We start from the raw sequence: 26,603 nt of genomic DNA on the forward strand, positions 1-26,603 counted from the left end.
AAGGAAGCCGAGGCCAATTTTTATTCTAAATGATACACAGGCAAATAAAAAGGGCATGACAACATGATTTCTCATTTATTAACAGATTTGATCACCTATTTTTTAGTACATAAAGGAACAGGTACCACCTGATTATGCCGAATAATGTTGGGGGGGGAGACATTATATTTGTTTTGAATAGAACATAGGCAAAACCAAATTCAGAGGGGACATGTTGTGTTACACTTCAATGACAGTGTTTTGGCTATGCCAGCACACCAAACAAGTCTGTATCATGTAAGAATATGAGTGTACCCAGAGGCTCAAACGAGGGACCCAGTAAATTAAAAAAAAACTCTTACCCCAATACACTACACATAACTATAATACACTACATGACCAAAAGTATGTGGACACCTACTCGTTGAACATCTCAATCCAAAATCATGGGCATTAATATGGAGTTGGTCCCCCCCTTTGCTGCTATAACAGCCTCCACTCTCCTGGGAAGGCTTTTCCACTAGATGTTGGGACATTGCTGCAGGGACTTTCTTCCATTCAGCCACAAAAGCATTAGTGAGGTCCTGTATCTATGTTTGGTGTTTAGGCCTGGCTCACAATCGGTGTTCCAATTCATCCCAAAGGTGTTCTAAGGGGTTGAGGTCAGGGATCTGTACAGGCCTGTCAAGTTCTTCCACACCGATCTTGACAAAACATTTCTGTATGGACCTCGCTTTGTGCACAGGGGCATTGTAATGCTGAAACAGGAAAGAGCCTTCCACAAACTGTTGCCACAAAGCACATAATTGTCTACAATGTCATTGCATGCTGTAGCGTTAAGATTTCCCTTCACTGGAACTAAGGAGCCCAAACCATAAACAGCCCCAGACCATTATTCCCCCTCCACCAAACTTTACAGTGGGCACTATGCATTCGGGCAGGTAGCGTTCTCCCTGCATCTGCAAAACCCAGATTCATCCATTGGACTGCCAGATTCATCACTCCAGAGAACGCATTTCCACGCTCAGCCATGGAAACCCATATCATGAAGCTCCCGACAAACAGTTTTTGTGCCGACGTTCTTCCTTACAGAGGCAGTCTGGAACTCGGTAGTGAGTGTTGCAACAGAGGACAGACAATTTTTATGAGCTACGATCTTCAGCACTCGCCAGTCCCGTTCTGTGAGCTTGTGTGGCCTACTACTTCGTGGCTGCGCTGTTGCTCCTAGACATTTCCACTTCACAATCACAGCACTTACAGTTGACCGGGGCAGCTCTAGTAGGGCAGAAACGTGATGAACTGACTTCTTGGAACCGAGGCATCCTATGATGGTGCCATGTTGAAGGTCACTGAGACTTCAGTATGGGCCATTCTACTGCCAATGTTTGTCTTTGGAGATTGCATGTCCTGTGTGCTCGATTGTAAACACCTGTCCCCAATTTGAAGGGGTGTCCACATACTGGTCATGTAGTGTATGTCAGCTAAACAATGGTTCCCAGATATCCCCTGCTTAAAACTCATACACTTCTATGATTTCTTCCCATTGTGGACACTCCTGTGTCTGATAAGGTTATTCTGGAAGGAGAAGCTCTTGTAACACAGCTTACACTTAAAGGGCCTCTCCTTGGTGTGAACAGTCTGGTGCTTCTTCACATAGTTTGCCTCAGCGAAACGCTTCCCACAGGTGAGGCAGGCGTACGGCTTGTCGGCGTCCGTCCTAATGCTCGGCCTCCCACGTTGTGACCCAATGACACCAGAGGCGGTAGAAGCAGGAGCCACCGCCCTCAGGTGGTTAGTCTTTGCGCTCCCTCCTTGACCTCTAGCCATTGTTTGAATGTTGTTGGGATTGTGTGCTGTGTTATAGGCTAGGTACTTCTCGTGGTGAACATCCATCCTGACCCTGTCTGTATTTGTGGGGTAACCATGAGGTAGCTGAGGAAGGCTAGACCCAGGCTTTCTATGAACCCAGTCACCAGGCATTAGATGAGACCCTGAAGACAGACTTCCTGAAAGACCACCACCAGGGGGGTCTCCCACCACGCTCTGTGAAGGCTGACGCCCAGGGTGACCTGCTCTGTTCATCATGGATACTGTGGTGTTTGTATCATAGGAACAGGAGGGTCTATCTCTATCAGCCCCAGGCCCTGCTTCATCCCTGCACTGAGACTGTGAAGAGAAGGTTCTGGGCTGCAGACTGGATCCTCTGTCTCTCTGATGACCACCAGGACTGAGGTTATTCAGTCCACCTGTCCACTGGTTGTGTTCTGTGTGGTGGTGGAGTCTCTGTCCCTCTTGGTTTGGTCCTAGTTGCGACTCGGGAAGGAACAGTGACAGCTCCTGATCCAGGGTCCTGATCCGGGGCCAGGGTTTGTGACCAGCCGCTACAGAGGTCCAGTCTCTCCCGTCAGCAACACCGGACATCAGCAGGTCCTCATGGACTGCAGACTGTAAACACAAATTGAACAGAAGAACATAAATGTTTATATAAGAAACTCTTTGCTGTACACACAGAAACATGATATTATAAAATGTTAACCACAGTCAAACCTATCTTTAACACTGTGATTTAAGGACCTAACAATATTGACCCATTCAAGTTTACTATAAAAAAAATGTCCACGTGTTGATTCAAGAATTAAGTAAAATGTTTTGGTTCGACTGAGATAAGAGAAACTCAGTCCCGGCAATAATACAAAAATAACCGAGTCAATTTTGTATTTAAATTCAACAAAATGGTCATACACTCACATAATGTTGTACTTTTATCACACAAAACGATACATGTGAAGTAGAATAACTTAATTCACTATGGTAACACTTCCTGTAAATCTGGTAACTTCTCTTTGATAAAATTAATTTTGGAATAGTTTGGAAAAGGTTCAACATGACATTACACACAGCGTCACTACTTTATGTCCAGTGAACATTAATTAAAGGTCCAATGCAGCTGTTTTTATCTCAGTATCTAATCATTTCTGGTTAACAACTAAGTACCTTACTGTGATTGTTTTCAAAAGGTCAAAAATAGCTTCTTAGCAAAGAGCAATTTCTCAAGCAAGAATTGAACTAGGACTGTCTGGGAGTGGTGAGGGGAAAACTAGCTGTTGTTGGCAGAGAGGTTTGGCGCTCTCTTATTGGTCTATACACTAATTTACCACCTGGTGCTGTCACCAGGCAGGGCCAAAACTCTATCCCACCAAAACAGCTCTTACACTAAAAGGGTATTATAATTTTCCCAATTTCAAAGTATTATTCTAACCTCAGTGAGAAAATATATCTAAATATCTCACGTTTTTGACTGCACGATCATTTCACCATTATAAAGGTATAAACCTATAGGGACACAGTGTCACTTTCATTAGTGAATCATTTTTACAGACACCATCACAACAACCATCACCTTATCATCTACTCTGCCTAATCACACTCATTCTTTCCTCAGTTCCTCTGATCCAGTTCCCTCTACATCCAAAATGACAGAATTAACTAACTAGTACTACATTACATGTCACTATACTCTATACATGGGCCGTGTGCATTTTCTGCTGGTGTATCCTGAGGTAGCTCCTCTTTGAGAAACTCTTCCTGCAGTGAGTACAGGCAAACGGTCTCTCTCCAGTGTGGACCTTCAGGTGCATCTTCAGCTGGTGTTGATGGGGGAACCTATTCTCAGATTGGGGGCAGCTGTGGGGTTTCTCCCGTGTGGGCCCTCTGGTGCCTCTCCAGGTTGAACAAGTCGGAAAGACTGTCCCCGCACAGGTGGCAGCTGAACGGTTCTCCCCCGTGTGTATTCTGGTGGATCTCCACCTGTTTGGGGAAACTGAAAGCTTTCTCACAGAATGAACACGGGAGGTGCTTGTCTTTGGCGCTGTCACCTTTACTGATTTACGTCTCTACTACTGTCATTTGTCTATGGACTTGTGTAGCCATTTAGTGTTGAGGCACTGGCATTGTTTGAGATCTGGTATAACATTAGGAGAGTGTGAGGAGGACAAAGACCAGGGAGTGTCTGTGTTGTCCCAGGATCCATGTTCCAGTTGATAGATCCTATAGAAGGCAGGCTGAAGGCAGCACCTGTTGGGGCTCATTCTCAACTATAGGAGCAGGAAGGAGCAAGCCAAGTCTGTTCTCTCCAGCTGCATGCGGACACCTCCCCGTCCCCGCGGACCAAATCTATGTCTCATCCTGATCCCCCACATGAAAAAGTACTATAGTATAGTAATAAATACTATAGTATACACTGTAGTGTTTTTGTTGACTTTACTGTAGTAATTCCTGTAGTATGCACAGTTAACTATAATATAAAATACTGTAGTACTATACGTGTAGGTACAGTTGAAGTCGGAAGTTTACATACACCTTAGCCAAATACATTTAAACTCAGTTGTTTACAATTCCTGACATATAATCCTCGTAAAAATTCCCTGTTTTAGGTCAGTCAGGATCACCACTTTATTTTAAGAATGTTAAATGTCAGAATAATAGTAGAGAACGATTTATTTCAGCGTTTAACTTGGGTCAAACATTTCAGGTATCCTTACACAAGCTTTCCACCATAAGTTGGGTGAATTTTGTCCCATTCCTCCTGACAGAGCTGGTGTAACTAAGTCAGGTTTGTAGGCCTCCTTGCTCGCACACGCTTTATCAGTTCTGCACACAAATTTTCTATGGGATTGAGGTCAGGGCTTTGTGATGGCCACTCTAATGACTGGACTTTGTTGTCCTTTAGCCATTTTGCCACAACTTTGGAAGTATGCTTGGGTTCATTGTCCATTTGGAAGACCCATTTGCGACCAAGCTTTAACTTCCTGACTGATGTCTTGAGATGTTGCTTCAATATATCCACATAATTTTCCATCCTCATGATGCCATCTATTTTGTGAAGTGCACCAGTTCCTCTTGCAGCAAAGCACCACCACAACATGATGCTGCCACCCCTGTGCTTCACGGTTGGGATGGTGTTCTTCAGCTTGCAAGCCTCCCCCTTTTTCCTCCAAATGTAAGGATGGTCATTATGGCCAAAAAGTTTTATTTTTGTTTCATCAGACCAGAGGACATTTCTCCAAAAAGTACGATCTTTGTGCCCATGTGCAGTTGCAAACTGTAGTCTGGCTTTTTTTATGGCGGTTTTGTAGCAGTGGCTTCTTCCTTGCCGAGCGGCCTTTTAGGTTATGTTGATATAGGGCTTGTTTGACTGTGGATATATATTATTTTGTGCCTGTTTCCTCCAGCATCTTCACAAGGTCCTTTGCTGTTGTTCTGGGATTGATTTGCACTTTTCGCACCAAAGTACGTTCATCTCTAGCCAACTTAGTGTATGTAAACTTCTGACCCACTGGAATTGTGATACAGTGAATTATAAGTGAAATAATCTGACTGTAAACAACTGTTGGGAAAATGACTTGTGTCATGCACAAAGTAGATGACCTAACCGACTTGCCAAAACTATAGTTTGTTCACAAGAAATTTGTGGAGTGGTTGAAAAACGAGTTTTAATGACTCCAACCTAAGTGTATGTAAACTTCCGACATCAACAGTAGGTAAGACTGAACGGATATAACCAGTAGGGAACTCAGTGCCTTCGGAAAGTATTCAGATCCCTTGACTTTTTCCACATAGTTAGGTTACAGCCTTATTCTAACATGTTTTTTTTCCCTCATCAATCTACACACAAGACCCCATAATGACAAAGCAAAAACAGGTTAAGACATTTTTGTTAATTTATTTAAAAAACTGAAATATCACATTTACCTAAGTATTCAGACCCTTTACTCAGTACTTTGTTGAAGCACCGTTGGCAGCGATTACAGCCTCTTGGGTATGATGCTTCAAGCTTGGCACACCTGTATTTGGGGAGTTTCTCCCATTCTTCTCTGCAGATCCTCTCAAGCTCGGTCAGGTTGGATGGGGAGCGTCGCTGCACAGCTATTTTAGATCGGGTTCAAGTCCGGGCTCTGGCTGGGCCACTCAAGGACATTCAGAGACTTGTCCCGAAGCCACTCCTGCGTTGCCTTGGCTGTGTGCTTAGGGTCGTTGTCCTGTTGGAAGGTGAACTGTCGACCCAGTCTGAGGTCCTGAGCGCTCTGGAGCAGGTTTTCATCGAGGATCTCTCTGTACTTTGCTCTGTTCATCTTTCTCTCAATCCTGACTAGTCTCCCAGTCACTGCCGCTGAAAAACATCCCCACAGAATGATGCTGCCACCACCATGCTTCACCGTAGGGATGGTGCCAGGTTTCCTCCAAACGTGACTCTTGGCATTTAGGCCAAAGAGTTCAATCTTGGTTTCATCAGACCAGAGAATCTTGTTTCTTATGGTCAGAGTCTTTAGGTGCCTTTTTGGCAAACTCCAAGCGGGCTGTCATGTGCCTTTTACTGAGGAGTGGCTTCTGTCTGGCCACTCTACCATAAAGGCCTGATTGGTGGAGTGCTGCAGAGATGGTTGTCCTTCTGGAAGGTTCTCTCATCTCCACAGAGGAACTCTAGAACTCTGTCAGAGTAACCATAGGGCTCTTGGTCACCTCCCAGACCAAGGCCCTTCTCCCCCGATTATTGTTTGGCCGGGAGGCCAGCTCTAGGAAGGGTCTTGGTGGTTCCAAACATCTTGCATTTAAGAATGATGGAGGCCTCTGTGTTCTTGGTGAAATTCAATGCTGCAGAAATGTTTTGATACCCTTTCCCAGATCTGCGCCTCGACACATTCCGGTCTTGGAGCTCTACGGATAATTCCTTCGACCTCATGGCTTGGTTTTTGCTCTGACATGCACTGTCCACTGTGGTACCTTATATAGACAGATGTGTGCCTTTCCAAATCATGTCCAATCAATTGAATTTAACACATGTGGACTCCAATGAAGTAGAAACATCAAGGATGATTAAAACCTCTCTAGGGTATGTGGACGCTAGCGTCCCACCTGGCCAACATCCAGTGAGATTGCAGAGCGCCAAATTCAAATACAGAAATACTCATTATAAAAATTCAGAAAATATACAACTATTTTACATAGGTTTAAAGATTAACTTCTTGTGAATCCAACCACAGTGTCAGATTTTAAAAATGCTTTACGGCGAAAGCATACCTTACGATTATTTGAGAACATCGCCCAGCAGACAAATCATTACAAACAGTAACCAGCCAAGAAGAACAGTTACACAAGTCAGAAATAGAGATAAAAATGAATCACTTACCATTGATGATCTTCATATGGTTGCACTCAGAAGACATTCATTTATTCAATAAATGTTCCTTTTGTTCAATAAAGTCTCTCTTTATATCCAAAAACCTCAGTTTTGTTCGTGCGTTTTCTTCAGTAATCCACAGGCTCAAACGCAGTCACAACAGGCAGACAAAAAAATCCAAATTGTATCCGTAAAGTTCATAGAAACATGTCAACCGATGTTTATATTCAATCCTCATGTTGTTTTTATCCTAAATAATCGATAATATTTCAACCAGACGATAACGTCGTCAATATAAAAGGTAAACAAGAAAGTCACTCTCTCGGTCACTCGCATGAAAAAGCTCTGTGACACAGCAGGGTCCACTCATTCAGACTGCTCTTACTCCATCATTTTTCAGAATACATGCCTGAAACTGAAATTTCTAAAGACTCTTGACATCTAGTGGAAGGCATAGGAACTACAATTTGAGTCCTAAGTCAATGGATACTGTAATGGCATTGAATAGAAAACTACAACCACAACAAATAATCCTACTTCCTGAATGGATTTTTCTCAGGTTTTCGCCTGCTAAATCAGTTCTGTTACACTCACAGACACCATTTTAACAGTTTTGGAAACTTTAGAGAGTTTTCTATCCAAATCTACCAATATGCATGTCCAATTTTCTGGGCCTGAGTAACAAGGCAGTTTAATTTGGGCACGCTTTTCATCCAAAATTCCTACCCTAGAGAAGTTAATGGAAACAGAATGCACCTGAGCTCAATTTCGAGTCTAATAGCAAAGGGTTTGAATACTTATATAAAGAAGGTATCTGTTTTTTATTTGTATTAAATTTACAAAGATTTCTAAAAACCTGTTTTCACTTTGGCATTATGGGGTATTGTGTGTAGACTACTAGGAATATTTTTTGGGGTTGTGGCTAATAGTGTTGTTCCCCAGCCCAGAGTTGAGGACGCTGTACCATCCACTGACCTCCACTATCTCGCCCTGCTCAGTGATATGGTCCCCTGGGCCCTTGGCTGTGCCCGTCTGGGATTCCAAGATGGCTGCCCAGTCTCCCTTGTTAGGCTCCAGCCAACCACCTGCAGGAAGAAGTTACAAAATAGACATTTACAAATATGGCAGAGAAAACTCTAAATATGGAGTTTGAGTCAATGTCCTGGTCAAGTACATAAATGATGTGTGTGAACATAAGTTGTATTGATTGTATTTTATAAATGAAGAAAATAATAACCAGATGCATCACTATTCCCATTGAAGATCTGTACTGTGTGTAGGCTATATGTATTTCTCTCTTACCTTGCTCCCCCATTTTTAGTCCACTCAGCAGATCAATGCTCTCTGGTTCGTCTTCTATTGTCTCCACTTTGACTATCAACAGATCAGGCTTCCCATTCTCCATGTCTACTGACTGTAAGAGATAGTGAGAGGATGTTGGATCAAGAAATCTGATATGAGCACCCTGCTATGGAGAATCTTCTGATTGAGCACTGAGGGATTGCCATGAGTACTATGCAAACATGTTCGTTGACTTGATTACATGACACTCTTTAAAGAGATGAATCAGATGAACTCGTGGATACCATTATTGTCTCTGTGTCCAGTATGCAGGCAGTTAAGAGGTAATTCAGCAAACCAATGCTAACTAGCTTGCTAGCTGTACTGGAAGACTTCCAGTGTTTGCCGCTAAGCTAGTTAGCACTGGTTCACAAAATTACCTCTAACTTCCCTTTAATGGTTTGATAATTCAAAGGCATGGTACCACACTTAATACAAAATAAATCAAGACCTGGGTCCTTATTCACAAAGAGTCTTAGAGTAGGAGTGCTGATCTAGGATCTTTCCAACTAATCTTATTCATTATTATCTTAAAGGAAAAAATGATCCTAGATCACTCCGACTCTGATGCCACATTCAAAACAATTGGGAACTCGAAAAAATATGAGGTCAAATCATGACATCGGTGATATTCAGGTCGGAAAGTCGAAGCTCTAGAAAGAGACCCGAGTTGGAATTCCGGGTTGGATGACCGGACGCACTTAAATCGGAAGTCTGAGATTTCCGAGTTCCCAGTTCCGAGTTGTTTTAACGCGGCATGAGAGCCCACTCTATGGTTCATCCTATGGTACTACAGCCATACATTTTTTAGATGTGTACATTTACATTACATTTAAGTCATTTAGCAGACGCTCTTATCCAGAGCGACTTATATATATTTTTTTCCATGGCCAATACACAGAATTCATTTTCTGAATTGAACATCATTTCATGGAATGTGAAGTTTATGGCACATCGCATTAAAAGGAAACAAATATTTAATTACCTAAATAAATTCAAATGTGTCATAGCTAATGTTCCCTCAGCTGCATGTCCAGCAGCTTCCCGAGGCTGCCAGGGCAGCTCCCCGAGACTAATCCGGACGACACTGGGCCAAATGTGGGCCGCCCTATGGGACTCCAATCACGGTCGGTTGTGATACAGCCTGGAATCGAGCCAGGGTCTGTAGTGATGCCTCTAGCACTGAGATGCAGTCACTTAGACCGCTGCGCCACTCGGGAGCCCTAATAAGCTAAGTAGACAATAGGCAGAGGGTAGCATCGTTTGTGTGATTCTCTGTAATAATGGTATGGGAATAATAATGCTTTTTATTTTGTAAAGTGGTTTCTTGCATCAAACACAACATTTTCAGTCACCTCCTTGTCTGAAGGACAAGTGGATAGACAGGTTAATGTCAGGCCCTGCATGTTTTTCTCATGGAATGTAGGCATTGAACACCACACGTTGGCTGCTACTGTAGACTGAATGATAGAATAGCTATTAACATGTTAAAATGTTATGGGATGCATTTTCTCCATTGTTTTTGATGGTAGGCCACTCTGGTAGGTCTACATTATGATCAAATAGCCACAGTAGCCTACAAGGCCACTGTTAAACTGTACCATAAAGCAGGTACAGCCTCAGTGTTCCGGCATGCTGGAAATTGCACAGAATTTTTAATGCTCAAGCTTGCACTCAGCAGACCTGAAATTTGCTCAGTGCCCAATTCTTTTTGAGGGAACATTGGTCATGGCCCTGTTGCAAGAAACTCATTTAATGGGACAAGACATGGAAGAAATGTTAAAAGATTGGGATGGAGAAATACATTTAACATCTTACTCACCCAAAGCAAGGGGAGTGGCTTATAAGGTTAATTTAGAACATTACATTACATTTAAGTCATTTAGCAGACGCTCTTATCCAGAGCGACTTAACCTGTCAATTCCAATTGCACGCTCCCTCAAAACATCTGTGGCATTGTGTTGTGTGACAAAACGGCACATTTTAGAATGGCCTTTTATTGTCCCCAGCACAATGCGAACCTGTGTAGTGGTCATGCTGTTTAATCAGCTTCTTGATATGCCACACCTGTCAGGTGGATGGATTATATTGGCAAAGGAGAAATGCTCACTAACAGGGATGTAAACTAATTTTGTGCGTATGGAACATTTCTGGAATCATTTATTTTAGCTAATGAAAAATGGGAGCAACACTTTAGATGTTGCATTTTATATTTTGGTTCAGTATATATCATTTTGGCTCATTTATTTTGCATTTTCTTTTCTTATTGGACCCACCACTATGCCTTTTCTCTCCTTTTCTATTGGTTTTCATATCAACTTTCTTTTATTGTCCAGACGCCACAATCCTAACCATATTAGCAATGGTGTTTTCCCACGAATTGCATTTTGGCAAATGTTTGAAAATGTTGTTTTCTTGGCTGCTTCATTACACGAGTTGCATGTTCTGTTAAGATGCATTACCATAATCTAAATGTGATTTATGTCTTTCTGAGCAACGTGGGTGGATATTAATGGGTTATGCACCCACGGCATATGGGTCCGGTAATTTTCTCAAATGGACGGTAAATAAATCTTCCCGGTTACATTGTCCGGTGCCACATTTTCCTAACGGAAATCCTAACGTTTGAAATAAATCATTGTTAATTAAAAAATAAAAAAGCTTTGTGAATACGGACCCTGACCAAATATAATTCAGACAGTAGTTCACAGTGGGCTCACCTCAGTGAGACTGTGTGTGGTCCTGTGCTGCTCAGCTGGTTCCTCTGTGGGTTCAGGAGGTGGTGTAGTCTGGTTGTCCTCTATGACCATGGTCTCCTCAGGGTTCCCCAGGCCCTCCTCCTTCACCAGCAGTACCTCCTCATCCTCCTTGAAGAGAGGTGACACAGATTACACAGACATACACTCCTCAGGTAGGTACACACAGATAATAAACACAGTGTATATCCATCCCCACTACGTTTGAGTCCTACTGTAGTTACAGAATGACTTCATTGTTGTTAAACCCATCATGGTGGACATAAATATGTTGTGGGGAAATAGTCAAAAGTCACCATCAGACAAATCTGACTGAACTATTTTGACGTGTAAAGTAGGTGTTTGTTTGTGTGTGGGTATGTGTAGGTATATTTAGTAAGTGTATATTGGTTATAAAGCAGTCAGGTGTATGCGAATAGGGGGAGATCGGATGTGATGTGTACTAAAGAGTCTTTAACTTGTCTCCTCCACTTCATCTATACTGATTAGAAGTGTATTTAACATGTGACGTCAAAAAGAGATCATAGCTTTTTCACCTGGTCAAGTCTGATCCCTTATTGACGTCACTTTCAATCAGTGTTAAATAAGTCATTTTATGCTTTGAGACAACGGAGACATGGATTGTGTATGTGTGCCATTCAGAGGGTGAAAGTGCCTATGAAAGGGGTGTGGTAGTAGGTGCCAGGCGCACCAGTTTGTGTCAAGAACTGCAACGCTGCTCGGTTTGTCACTTTCCAGTTTCCCGTTTGAATCAAAAATTCAGGTGCGTACACAGATAAACACACTTCCAACATCGAGTGTTTATCCATCCCCACTACGTTTGAGTCCTATACTGTAGTTACATAATGACTTCATTGCTGTTAAACCCATCATGGTGGACATAAATATGTTGTGGGTAAAGATGTCAGCTATGATAAGTCAAGTCATCAGACAAACCTGACTAAACAATTTTGACATGTACAGTAGGTGTTAGTGTAGGTATATTTAGTAAGTGTATATTTGTCATTAATAGTTAACACAGTCACAATTAACCATAAAAATGAATGAAAATTAAACATTTGCTTTTTGGTCTTAATTTAAGTTTAGGCATGAGGTTAGTATTATGGTTAGATTTAAAATAAGAAATTAAGAGAAATTGTAGAAATAGGTGGGGTTTAGCAATAATTATGACTGACTGTTAACTAGTGATTTAAAAGCAGAATAGGGTGAGATCAGATCTGATTTGTATTAAAGGGAATCTCAATGAATGTCAGAATGAAAAGTCCCATTTTTGTGTTTATTAAACAAACAAGTTAAATACAACATATGAAAACACATACGTCTAAAAAAAAACAAATCAGCATGAACTTGATGAACTGCATTCATTTTCTCATTAAAAAAGTGTCTTGGGAAAAAATTTAGCAGTTGAATTTAAGTAATGTAATATGCTTTCATGAACATCATATAGCCTATACAGTACAAACACAATTTGAAACAGACTTTAGGCTTACAGTGCATTCAGAAAGTATTCAGACCCCTTCACTTTTTCCACATTTTATTACGCTACAGCCCTGTTCTAAAATGGATTCAATTGTTTTTCCCCTCAATCTACACAATACACCATAATTACAAAACAAACCCTTTTTATTTATTTTTTTACATTTCTTGCAAACTTGATATAAAAACCCCTCATATCACATTTACATAAGTATTCAGACCTTTTACTCAGTACTTTGTTGAAGCACCTTTGGCAGTGATTACAGCCTCGAGTCTTCTTGGGTATGAAGGTACAGGCTTGGCACACCTGTATTTGGGGAGTTTCTCCCATTTCTCTCTACAGATTCTCTCAAGCTCTGTCAGGTTGGATGGGGAGCATCGCTGCACAGCTATTTCCTGGTCTCTCAGGAGATGTTTGATCAGATTCCAGTCCGGGCTCTGGCTGGGCCACTCAAGGACATTCAGAGACTTGTCCCAAAGCCACTCCTGTGTTGTCTTGGCTGTGTGCTTAGGGTCATTGTTCTGTTGGAAGGTGAACCGTCACCCCAGTTCGAGGTCCTGGGCGCTCTGGAGCAGTTTTTCATCAAGGATCTCTCTGTACTTTGCTCCGTTCATCTTTCTTGATCCTGATGGCTGAAAAACATCCCCACAGAATGATGCTGCCACTACCATGGTTCACCGTTAGGATGGTGACAGGTTTCCCCCAGACGTGACGCTTGGCATTCAGGCCAAAGAGTTCAATCTTGGTTTCATCAGACCAGAGAATCTTGTTTCTCATGGTCTGAGAGTCTTTAGGTGCCTTTTCGGCAAACTCCAAGCGGTTTGTCATGTGCCTTTTACTGAGGAGTGGCTTCTGCCTGGCCACTCTACCATAAAGGCCTGACAATACATTTGCAAAAAATTCTAAACCTGTTTTCGCTTTGTCATTATGCATTATTGTGTATAGATTAGTTTTGATTTAATCCATTTTAGAATAAGTAACAAAATGTGGAAAAAGTCAAGGGGTCAGAATACTTTACAAATGCATTTTATGCCTTATTGCAATATATACTGAAATCTGTTACTCTTGTTATTCCAAATGCATCTGTGGGTCTTTTTAGCTGATAACAATAAATGCATCTTCGTCAGAAGCTATTAAATGGAATGGTTACTTTCTATGTTATTGAGTGGAATGGTTTTTCTGCTGGTGTATCCTGAGGTAGCTCCTCTCTGAGAACCTCTTCCTGCAGTGTGTACAGGCAAACGACCTCTCACCCGTGTGGACCTTCAGGTGCATCTTCAGCTGGTGCTGACGGGAGAACCTCTTCTCACACTGGGGGCAGCTGAAGGGTTTCTCCCCTGTGTGGACCCTCTCGTGCCTCTTCAGGTCACCAGCCTGAGCAAAGTGCATTTGACACTGGGTACAGCTGAAGGGTTTCACCCCTGTATGGACCCTCTGGTGCCTCTTCAGGTTTCCAGCCACAGAAAAGTGCATATGACACTGGGTACAGCTGAAGGGTTTTACCCCTGTGTGGACCCTCTGGTGGATCTCTAGCTTTTGGGGGCAGCTGAATCCTTTGTTACAGAACATGCAGAGGAACCGTTTCTCTTTACCATTGCCTGATGTGGCTCCCACTCCCTGAGCCGGGACTCTAGCCCTGTCGTTTGAGTTCAATACCTGATCGGAAAGGACATGGCTGTGTAAAGCGAAAGGTGCCATCAATGTGGACGCAGGATTGCGATCCCTGAATGTGTGTAAAGGGGAGTGGGAGGCAACATTTAGATTTGTCTCTAAGCTTCCCCTGTAATCTAAGAAATCTCTGCCCTGTGAGTGTCCGTCTCCTAGGTGACTATCTGCATTCCATATGGGAGAAGCATCACCCTCCACTTTCACAGTCACTTCATCTACCACTATAACCTCCCCTTTCTTATCTAGGCACCCTTCAGAGTATACACTACTACTGTACCGGTTCCAGTCCCCTCTGGACAGATCAGTCTGTGTCTCTAAACCCAAGGTTATGTTGCCAGGGTCCATCTCTGTAGTGTAAGAACAAGACGGATCATCACCACCAGTGTCTAACGCATCACCATCTCCACGGGAATGAACCGTCTTCTGGCTCTGGTGAAATACCGGTAAATACTCTGAGCTGGGAGCAGGAGGACAGCCCAGTCTCTCTGGGTCTGATCTGTGGTCAGATTCTGTGTGTAAGAGCCTTTGTGTTACAATTAATATCTCGGTGTCCATCTCTGACTTGAGGGCAGCCTTCGGCGTTCCACTGACCTCTGTGATGCTGGGTTGGGTCCAGGCCTGGGGCACGGTGGTGGTGGCAAGGTCCTTGGTGGCTACAAGGTGCTTTCCAGACACTCCAGTCTGGATGTCTTTGCTGTGTCTTGGGTCCTCCTCTCCTACAGACCTCTCCTGCTTGACCCCAGAACTTGCAGCCTCTGCATCTGCAGACTGACATAAGAAGAGGGGAGGTTATTACCAGTACATGAGTAGAATTGGATAACAATGTCATAAGCAAGTCTCACAAGCTCCCCTATGGCAGATAAATAAGTATGTCCATGTAAGCAAGTAAATAGCTGAGGGGAGCCTTTATGAAATAAACTGTCCACATTTTATTTTCTGACGTAATACTATTACACTAACCTCTATCACAATAACGTGCTGGGTTGAGGTTCCACTCCCCTCATCAACAGTGATTGGTTGGTCATCTCTCCATGTATTGTGTCCTGCTGGCTTCACAAAGCTCCCGTGGCCTCCAGTAAGATGTCCTTCACCTGAGATAGCGATTGGGGGGAAAGAGGTGGTTAGGTACTGTCAATGCGCAACGGTATATTGTACACTATTGACAGTTTTGACACTGTCTAGAATTGGCAAGGATGTAAGATAACACTTCCCATAGCTTATTGATATAATATTTATAGATTGAAAACAATATAATGCATGGAACATAATCAGTGAGCAAATAATGGGAAATGCAGTAAATCAAGAATGGTTAGAATATGATAGTGTCTTTCTGCAAGTTAGCTAAGTAATCAGAAGTATTGCCTAATATCCAAATAATGATCAAGACCGAATTCTGGTTAACCAGCCATATGTGGTTAATACATCTAAAGTTACACATGCGCAGATGTGAACGGGGAGACCGGCCCGCAGCCTCCACCTTCTGCAAAATGTACCGCTTGTCATTCCTCTGCACTGGTCGAGGATCTTGACACTACTGGGGCGACTGGTGAGGACGCGGTCCCGTGCCACCTTCAGTTCCAGTAGCTGTAGTTTCCTCCGCAATGACCTGTTTTCTTTCTGGCTTTGAGTTATTTCCAAACGAAACACTGCATAGTCGTCGTCTACGAGTTTACAGACTTCTGCCACGGCTGCATTCGCTAACACCTCCATGATGGAGGCTATTTGCGTGTGAAAAGCCATACAGTTAGCCATTGTTAGCAGCTAGCTAGTCAACGTCCGCGTTACCTAGATAACATCTATCAACCAAGTCCTGTTTCAAACGCGAATTAAACACTATATGGGGTAAGTAGGCGATGCTGTGGAGTTCAATGGGGCATATTGAGTTCCAGGGTGTTAATAAACGTCTAAATAACAACAAAAACCGCTAACTTGAAAATTGTTACTGTTCCCTTCCGTTTACGATTCTTCTTCAGTGGTTTTCAAATGGCGGTTGACAACCAACTTTAATGATGCATTTCCGCCACCGTCTGGAGTGTGGATCAGAGATAGGGAAGGTTTAAAGTTTAACCCTACCCAATTAAAACCTTCTCCCTAAGGAAACGAAATATATAATTAGCACTCACTTCCGTCATCATGAAGTGCTTTGAGAGACTAGTCAAGGACCATATCACCTCCACCCTACCTGACACACTAGACCCACTCCAATTTGCTTACCGCCCAAATAGGTCCACAGACGATGCAATCTCAACCACACTGCACTCTGTCCTAACCCATCTGGACAAGAGGAATGCCTATGTGAGAATGCTGTTCATCGACTACAGCTCAGCATTTAACACCATAGTACCCTCCAAACTCATCATCAAGCTCGAGACCCTGGGTCTCGACCCCGCCCTGTGCAACTGGGTACTGGACTTCCTGACGGGCTGCCCCCAGGTGGTGAGGGTAGGTAACAACATCTCCACCCCGCTGATCCTCAACACTGGGGCCCCAGAAGGGTGCGTTCTGAGCCCTCTCCTGTACTCCCTGTTCACCCACGACCTGCGTGGCCACGCACGCCTCCAACTCAATCATCAAGTTTGCGGACGACACAACAGTGGTAGTCTTGATTACCAACAACGACGAGACAGCCTACAGGGAGGAGGTAAGGGCCCTCGGAGTGTGGTGTCAGGAAAATAACCTGACACTCATAGTCAACAAAACTAAGGAGATGATTGTGGACTTCAGGAAACAGCAGAGGGAACACCCCCCTATCCACATCGATGGAACAGTAGTGGAGAGGGTAGTAAGTTTTAAGTTCCTCGGCGTACACATCACAGACAAACTGCATTGGTCCACCCACACAGACAGCATCGTGAAGGAGGCGCCTCTTCAACCTCAGGAGGCTAAAGAAATTTGGCTTGTCACCAAAAGCACTCACAAACTTCTACAGATGCACAATCGAGAGCATCCTGTCGGGCTGTATCACCGCCTGGTACGGCAACTGCTCTGCCCACAACCGTAAGGCTCTCCAGAGGGTAGTGAGGTCTGCACAACGCATCACCGGGGGCAAACTACCTGCCCTCCAGGACACCTACACCACCCGATGTCACAGGAAGGCCATAAAGATCATCAAGGACAACAACCACCCGAGCCACTGCCTGTTCACCCCGCTATCGTCCAGAAGGCGAGGTCAGTACAGGTGCATCAAAGCTGGGACCGAGAGACTGAAAAATAGCTTCTATCTCAAGGCCATCAGACTGTTAAACAGCCACCACTAACATTGAGTGGCTGCTGCCAACACACTGACTCAACTCCAGCCACTTTAATAATGGGAATTGATGGGAATTGATGTAAAATGTATCACTAGGCACTTTAAACAATGCTACTTAATATAATGTTTACATACCCTACGTTATTTATCTCATATGTATACTGTACTCTATATCATCTACTGCATCTTTATGTAATACATGTATCACTAGCCACTTTAAACTATGCCACTTTGTTTACATACTCATCTCATATGTATATACTGTACTCGATACCATCTATTGCATCTTGCCTATGCCGCTCTGTGCCATCACTCATTCATATCTTTATGTACATATTCTTTATCCCTTTACACTTATGTGTATAAGGTATTAGTTTTGGAATTGTTAGCTAGATTACTTGTTGGCTATTACTGCATTGTCAGAACTAGAAGCACAAGCATTTCGCTACACTCGCATTAACATCTGCTAACCATGTGTATGTGACAAATAAAATTTGATTTGATTTGATTTTTTAATTCAATACAATATCACATTAACATTTTCTTAACAGTTCAATAAAACGTGGCTCCTCAATACCATTATTCCTTAAGAAACTGTCCCTTTCCCTTCCATATCAATGTCACTGTAATAGAATGTGTTCCACTGTCTCCATCTCCCTCTGCCTGTGATTTAACTTCCCAGTTGGATGTTTCCCTACTAATTTAAAAGTGCTGTTGAGCCTGATGAGTCTCAGCCTTGTGATTACATCTTTGTCCCTTCTCTCTGGACCTGAGGACCTCCCTGCCCCCACCTTTTCCTGGATCTTATACAGGTGTCTTTCCCTTCCTCAACTCATACCATTTTTTAAATTATTTTTTACAACTGTTCTTATTAATCCATTGGTCTCTGCTTTACTTAAGAGAAGTGATCTTATTGGTTGGTGTAATAGAACAAAGGGAGTGGTTAAATGAAAAAGGTATGCAGTGTTAAAAAAAAATGGTACTGCCTATTACATTACACATAGAATCTCTTATGATCAGTATCTTTCAAGCTCAGAGAAGACTTGTTTCAAAAGAAGACTGTGTTAACAAGAATAGAGTAGAAAATGAACGAGGTTACCGGTTTCTACCCCTGCAGTGGGTGTGCGGCATATAGGGACTCCTGTATTAAACTGAGCAAATTCAGTAGCTCTGCCACTGGTAAACAATACACTATGAAACAGTTCCTCACATGGGCCAAACCAATAAACAGAACACGTATTATAGAACACAGGAGTTGTGTAAGGAGAAATTACCCTAAATCCCCAATAGCACGTCATTTCTCAAAGGCCGGTCACCCAAGATAAATTGTTCACATAGGGGTGGTAATCTTGAACTGAGTGTTCTCCAGACAGAATACAGGTGGATGTTCTAAAAACTCTCCACCTATCAGGCATGAACGAAGAATCGTTATTGAAGTGTTTTCCTTAAGTTTTACTGGAGCTTGATACCCCCATCTAGTGTTTTCTTTCAAGCTCCCTACTCTATATTCTGTTTTTCTACAACCCTGTGTTATTTATTCTGAGGAAAGGTTCACATGGTATTTCTAAAAGCAATACTTGATTATGTTTCTCTGTCTGCTTATATACACAATGTATTAGTTCATGCATTCTATTGTATAAGGTACTGATTTAATGTATTTTCTTTCTTGATCATGTGACACATGCAATTATCCTTGAAATCGAAGTCAGAGGTGTGTGTGCCGATCATTTAAGTCGCGAATCAAACTCATTCAACGGAGGGCCAAGTGTCTGTGGGTTTTCGCTCCTCCCTTGTACTTGATTGATGAAGTAAGGTCACTAATTAGTAAAGAACTCCCCACACCTAATTGAAAGGAAAAAACAAAAACCAACATACACTAGGCCAGAGGTACTCAGCTCTTACCCTACGAGGTCTGGAGCCTGCTGGTTTTCTGTTTAACCTGATAATTAATTGCACACACCTGATGTCCCAGGTCTAAATCAGTCTCTGATTCGAGGGGATCAATTAAAAAGTGCAGTGGCACTGTCTTCAAGGTTCAGAGTTGAATTTGAGGGCACTAGGCCCTCCATGGAATGAGTTTGATGCCTCTGATTTACACTGATGATGGCTTGATGGGGAAGCGTTTTGTTTTCATCTTTTCACCATATATATATATTTTTTTTGCAATTATTCCTCTTTTTCGATAGTGTCCGAGTCTACATCTCTTGCAATAATTACCCTCCTAAACCGAAGTTAAAAGGACATACACTCCTCAGTTTGTAGAGACCAGTCAGTCTGGAATATCAAGTACAGGGTTGCATTTGTTCATGTTTAATATTTCACCCCAGTCATCACAAGACCTGAAGCCTTCATGCCATTTTCTGCAAACAGCTTGAGGTCAAGGACTGTTTGTAACGATCCCATAACACATGTGTGCTCTGGGATTTTGCATAACAGAAACAGTTGAGGGGCTTGACTTGAGCATGTTTTGGTCATTATTGCATTGATGAACACAGTGAAGTACATCAGTTTAAATGCATCCAACTTTGTGTGTAACCAGGATTCCATCCAACCTTTTTATGTGAGAAAAATACATTGGATAATAAATGTCAAAACAGGCCTGATGGAAACAGCAAATCTGGCGGTAAACTCTCCAAATGTCAACATAACAAAATAGGCTAGACAAGGAGGGACCTTTTTGTGTCGTTAAAATGTATTCTGCGACAAATGGCGGTGGAACCCCAAATATTGATATAATAACCATCATATCATATAAGTGAACTTGGAGGACACGAAAAACACGATATGTTGTCTGGTATTCTCACTACGGCTCGAGAAAGCATGCAGTTTATCGAGCTGACAAGGTAAAAATCTGTCACTCTGCCCCTGAACAAGGCAGTTAACCCACTGTTGTAAATAAGAATTTGTTCTTAACTGACTTGCCTAAAGGTAAAAAAAAAAATGTAAATGCACGGTGAGCTTGATGCTATTTTCAATTAAATATCAAAGGTCTTATTCTGGTGAAATGATGATTGACGATTGGCTGCCGTTTGAAAAATAAAAAGAATCTCACACTTATCCATAATAATCCTACCTGCATTGTATCTGCCAGCTGGAGCTCATGTGCCAAGACCACAGTGTGGGCATTCGCAATAACCCAGCATTTTGTTGTGATAAAGCCATCAGTGGAGTTGAACAATAGAAAATAGATAGAATAGAAACCCATTTAATTTAAGACAAAATTAATCAAGGCATGGGCCCGTATCCACAAAGCGGCTCAGAGTAAAAGTGCTGATCGAGGACCAGGTCCCCACCTGTCAAATAAATAAACACATAGTGTTATTATTATGATCTAAAAGGCAAAACTGATCCTAGAACAGCACTCCTACTCTGAGAGGCTTTGTGGATACAGGCTCTGACCTAATACCATTCAGACAGTAGTTCACAGTGGGCTCACCTCAGTGAGACTGTGTTTGGTCCTGTGCTGTTCAGCTGGTTCCTCTGTGGGTTCAGAAGGAGGTGTCGTCTGGTTGTCCTCCATGACCTTGGTCCCCTTAGGGTTCCCCAGACTCTCCTCACAACCATCCTCCTTCACCAGCAGCACCTCTGGACCCTCCTCCTGGAAGAGACAGGTGATACAGACATACACTCCCTCAGGTACGTACACAGAGATAATAAACACACTTTCAACATGGAGTGTTTACGCTTCCCCACTACATGAGTCCAATACTGTAGTTATAGAATAACTTCATTGTTGTTAAACCCATTATGGTGGACATAAATATGATTTATCATCTCAGATAAGCCTGACTTAACTATTTTGATGTGTACAGTAGGTGTTTGTTAGAGATCAGATGTGATGTATTCTAAAGAGACTCTCAATAAAAGTCTTGGAATGAAAAGTCCCATTTCGTGTTTATTAAACAAACAAGTTTTAAACACACCATATGAAAACCACACATACACATGTCTCAACTACAAATCTGCATGAAGTTGATGAATATAATTTGAATTTTCTCATTAAAAGTGTCTTGGGAAAATGTGTGAACATCATATAGCCTACAAAATACAACCACAATATGTTACAGACTTTCGTAGGCTTATTTATGCCTTATACACTGCTCAAAAAAATAAAGGGAACACTAAAATAACACATCCTAGATCTGAATGAATGAAATATTCTTATTAAATACTTTTTTCTTTACATAGTTGAATGTGTTGACAACATCACACAAAACTTATCAATGGAAATCAAATTTATCAACCCATGGAGGTCTGGATTTGGAGTCACACTCAAAATTAAAGTGGAAAACCACACTACAGGCTGATCCAACTTTGATGTAATGTCCTTAAAACAAGTCAAAATGAGGCTCAGTAGTGTGTGTGGCCTCCACGTGCCTGTATGACCTCCCTACAACGCCTGGGCATGCTCCTGATGAGGTGGCGGATGGTCTCCCAGACCTGGAGTAAAGCATCCGCCAACTCCTGGACCGTCTGTGTTTGTCGATGGAGCGAGACATGATGTCCCAGATGTGCTCAATTGGATTCAGGTCTGGGGAATGGGCGGGCCAGTCCATAGCATCAATGCCTTCCTCTTGCAGGAACTGCTGACACACTCCAGCCACATGAGGTCTAGCATTTTCTTGCATTAGGAGGAACCCAGGGCCAACCGCACCAGCATATGGTCTCACAAGGGATATGAGGATCTCATCTCGGTACCTAATGGCAGTCAGGCTACCTCTGGCGAGCACATGGAGGGCTGTGCGGCCCCCCAAAGAAATGCCACCCCACACCATGACTGACCCACCGCCAAACCAGTCATGCTGGAGGATGTTGCAGGCAGCAGAACGTTCTCCACAGCGTATCCAGACTGTCACGTCTGTCACATGTGCTCAGTGTGAACCTGCTTTCATCTGTGAAGAGCACAGGGTGCCAGTGGCGAATTTGCCAATCTTGGTGTTCTCTGGCAAAAAACGTCCTGCATGGTGTTGGGCTGTAAGCACAACCCCCACCTGTGGACGTCGGGCCCTCATACCACCCTCATGGAGTCTGTTTCTGACCGTTTGAGCAGACACATGCACATTTGTGGCCTGCTGGAGGTCATTTTGCAGGGCTCTGGCAGTGCTCCTCCTGCTCCTCCTTGCACAAAGGTGGAGGTAGCGGTCCTGCTGCTGGGTTGTTACCCTCCTATGGCCTCCTCCACGTCTCCTGATGTACTGGCCTGTCTTCTGGTAGCGCCTCCATGCTCTGGACACTACGCTGACAGACACAGCAAACCTTCTTGCCACAGCTCGCATTGATGTGCCATCCTGGATGAGCTGCACTACCTGAGCCACTTGTGTGGCTTGTAGACTCCGTCTCATGCTACCACTAGAGTGAAAACGCTGCCAGCATTCAAAAGTGACCAAAACATCAGCCAGGAAGAATAGGAACTGAGAAGTGGTCTGTGGTCCCCACCTGCAGAACCACTCCTTTATTGGAGGTGTCTTGCTAATTGCCTATCATTTCCACCTGTTGTCTATTCCATTTGCACAACAGCATGTGAAATTTATTGTCAATCAGTGTTGCTTCCTAAGTGGACAGTTTGATTTCACAGAAGTGTGATTGACTTGGAGTTACATTGTGTTGTTTAAGTGTTCCCTTTATTTTTTTGAGCAGTGTATGTCACACAATGACGGGATGCAAAATTCTACCCAGGAATATTCAACACTGAAATCTGTTACTCTCTTTATTCCAAATGTATGTATGGATCTTTTCTGCTGACAACAATGACCATTCATCTTAGTCTTTAATGCAGGGTTTGATCTAAATAAATGTCAGAAGCTATCGAGTGGAATGGTTACTTTCTATGTTATAGAGTTGAATGGTGTTTTTGCTGGTGCATCCTGAGGTATGTCCTCTCTGAGAACCTCTTCCCACAGTGTGTACAGGCAAATGGCTTCTCTCCCGTGTGGACTTTCAAGTGCATCTTCAGCTGGTCCTGACGGGAGAACCTCTTCTCACACTGGGGGCAGCTGTAGGGTTTCTCCCCTGTGTGGACCCTCTCGTGCCTCTTCAGGTCACCAGCCTGGGTGAAGCGCATGTGACACTGGGTACATTTGAAGGGTTTTACCCCTGTGTGGAACCGCTGGTGCCTCTTCAGGTTGCCAGCATGGGCAAAGCGCATATGACACTGGGTACAGCTGAAGGGTTTCACCCCTGTGTGGACCCTCTGGTGGATCTCGACCTTCTGTGGGCAGCTGAAGCCTTTGTTACAGAACATGCAAAAGAACTGCTTCTCTTTACCGCCTGTTGTTGCTCCCTCTCCCCACACCTTGGCCGTTTGGTTGTTTGAGTTCAATACTTGATCTAAAAGGATGCAGCCTTGTGAATCGGAAGGCCCCATCGACATGGACACTGGGTGTAAAGGGGAGTGGGTCGAGACATTTAAATTTGTCTCTAAGCTTTCCCTGTAGTCTAAGAAGTCACTGGAGCTGCCATGCGAGTGTCCTTCTCCGAAGTGAGTCTCGTCTGCATTCCATGTCACAGGAACGTCGCCCTCCACTTTCACAGTCATCTCATCTACGACCAGACCCTCCCCTTTCTTATCTAGGCACCGTCCAGAGTATACACTACTACTGTACTGGTTCCAGTTCCCTCTCATTGGATTAGTCTGTGTATCTAAGCCCACAGGCATGTCACCAGGTATCATCTCTGTTGTGTATGAACAGGACGGATCATTGCCAGTCTGTAACGTGTCACCTGAGTCCTGATGGGACAGAACCGTCCTCGGGTTACCGTACTGGAAATATTCTGAGTGAGGAGCAGGACAGCCCAGCCCCGTTAAAGTCTTGGTGTCTGTCTCTGACTTGAGGATGGCGTTTGGCGTTCCACTGACCTCCGTGATGCTGCATCGGGTCATGGGTAGCACGGTGGCAGTGGTGGGGTCCTCCGTGGCTACAGGGGGAGCGCCAGTCTGGATGTTACGGCTGTGCCATGGTTCCTCCTCTCCTTCAGTCTTCTCCTGCTTGACCCCAGGACCTGCAGCCTCTGCATCTGCAGACTGACACAAGAAGAGTGGAGGTTATTAACGGTACATGAGTGGAATTGGATAACAATGTCGTAAGGAAGTCTTTTTTTTTAACCAACTTTGTATATGTTTTGTCTTTTTTGGGGGGGGGGTACAATATTAATGTCAATTTACACAGATCATACAGCATGTATCCGTAGGCTGCCAAAGAAAAACATACAGAGAAATTATCATATTGATCACACAGAATTGTGTAAATAATAAAATTGGTGTAAAGAAGAGAGAAACATAAAGAGGTGGTCCTGCACCACCAACTCCCCCATCCCATTTAGACGTCTTCACGGGTCCAAAGAGGTTGACGTGCACTGTCAACTATGGGACCTTATATAGACAGGTGTGTGTCTTTCCAGATCATGTCCAATCAATTGAATATACCACAGGTGGACTCCAATCAAGTTGTAGAAACATCTTAAGGATGATCAATGGAAACAGGATGCACCTGATCTCAATTTTGAGTATCATAGCAAAGGGTCTGAATACTTATATAAATAAGGTATTTATGTTTTTTTATTTATATAAGGTGGTAGATTAGCTTTAATGTTGCAGATAGATTGTGGCTTCCATTAATGTAATTGTCTGCATCATTTCCAATCCACCATATATTTTTGGGTAAATATATATCATTTAATTTTTTTAATGTGTTTTCCTTTATTTTTTTTGCAGCAGCACTGCCTGACAGCAGTAATAATCTCTTATTGATTGAGAGATTCAAGGCGCTATCATCGTTCAGTAGATGCAACGCATTCAATATTTACATTCAGGCACTTCGAAATGAACTTTGTCCTAGAAGCATTTAACTACAGGGCATTCCCACATCATATGAAGGATGAGGCGAGCCTTTCTGAAATAAACAATAAAGTAACTGTAATGTTTTATGCAACACTATCATGCAACACACTAACCTCCATCACGATAACGTGCTGGGATGAGGTTCCATTCCCCTCATCAACAGTGATTGGTTGGTCATCTCTCCATATATTGTGTCCCGTTGGCTTCACAAAGCTCCTGTGGCCTCCAGTGAGATGTCCTTCGCCTGAGAGTGATTGGGGGGAAAGAGGTGGTTAGGTTAGCTACTGTCAATGTTCAACACTATATTGTACACCACTGACACGGTCTAGAATTGGCAAGGGTGTAAGGTAACACTTCTCATCACTTCATACAATTTATTGATTGACTGAATTATGTTATGCATCAAATTGTTTTCATTGAGCTAATAATAGGAAATGCAGTAAATTAAGAATCTGGTTAAAATATGATATTATGTCTTTGTGCAAGATAGTATGCAATAATTGCCCTGATTACTAAGCTATCGAAAAACTGTCCAAGGCTCAGTTCTGGGTAATACATCTGAACACGTGCAGAACGGGTGACAGGCACTGAGCTAGGCCGCGCAGCCTCGGCCTTCTGAAAAATGTACCTCTTGTCATTCCTCTGTATCGGTCGAGGATCTTGACACTACTGGAAATGGCGAGGACGCGCTCTCGCAATGTCCTCTCTGCGCGCTCCCGTGACACCTTCAATTCTAGTAGCTGTAGTTTCCTCCGCAATGCCCTATTCTCTTTCTGGCTCTGAGTTATTTCCAAACGAAACACTGCATAGTCGTCGTCTACGACTTTACAGATCTCTGCCACGGCTGCATTCGCTAGCACCTCCATGATGGAGGCTATTTGAGTGTGAAAAACCATACTGTTCACGTTAGCCATTTTTAGCTGGTTAGCAGCCAGCTAGCTAGCTATCAATCAAATCCTGTCTCCAACGTGATTTAAACACTACCTTAGGTACGTATGTTATGTTGTGCAAGTAAATTAGTCATATTTTACGTTCCAGTGTGTTAATAAACGTCTAAATAACAACAATAAAAACGCTAACGGGGAAATCGTTCTTGGTCACTGTTCACTTCCGTTTAC

General features: G+C 43.1%; 1 protein-coding gene across 1 annotated transcript; it reads right to left on the reverse strand.

Moving 5' to 3' along the window:
• Positions 1 to 59: 59 nt before the first annotated feature.
• LOC135561613 (uncharacterized) lies at positions 60 to 26,603 on the reverse strand. The gene is made up of 11 exons (XM_065003333.1): positions 26,114 to 26,603; positions 25,599 to 25,729; positions 23,488 to 24,669; positions 21,085 to 21,246; positions 15,892 to 16,159; positions 15,359 to 15,489; positions 14,990 to 15,166; positions 11,218 to 11,364; positions 8,459 to 8,570; positions 8,132 to 8,241; positions 60 to 2,424 (listed from the first exon to the last, which is right to left on the reverse strand). The coding sequence occupies exons 1-11, from the start codon at positions 26,397 to 26,399 to the stop codon at positions 1,507 to 1,509; spliced, it is 3,624 nt and encodes a 1,207-aa protein (XP_064859405.1). The 5' UTR covers positions 26,400 to 26,603; the 3' UTR covers positions 60 to 1,506.

This window comes from Oncorhynchus nerka, linkage group LG18, assembly GCF_034236695.1.
Source record: "Oncorhynchus nerka isolate Pitt River linkage group LG18, Oner_Uvic_2.0, whole genome shotgun sequence".
Lineage (NCBI taxonomy): Eukaryota > Metazoa > Chordata > Actinopteri > Salmoniformes > Salmonidae > Oncorhynchus > Oncorhynchus nerka.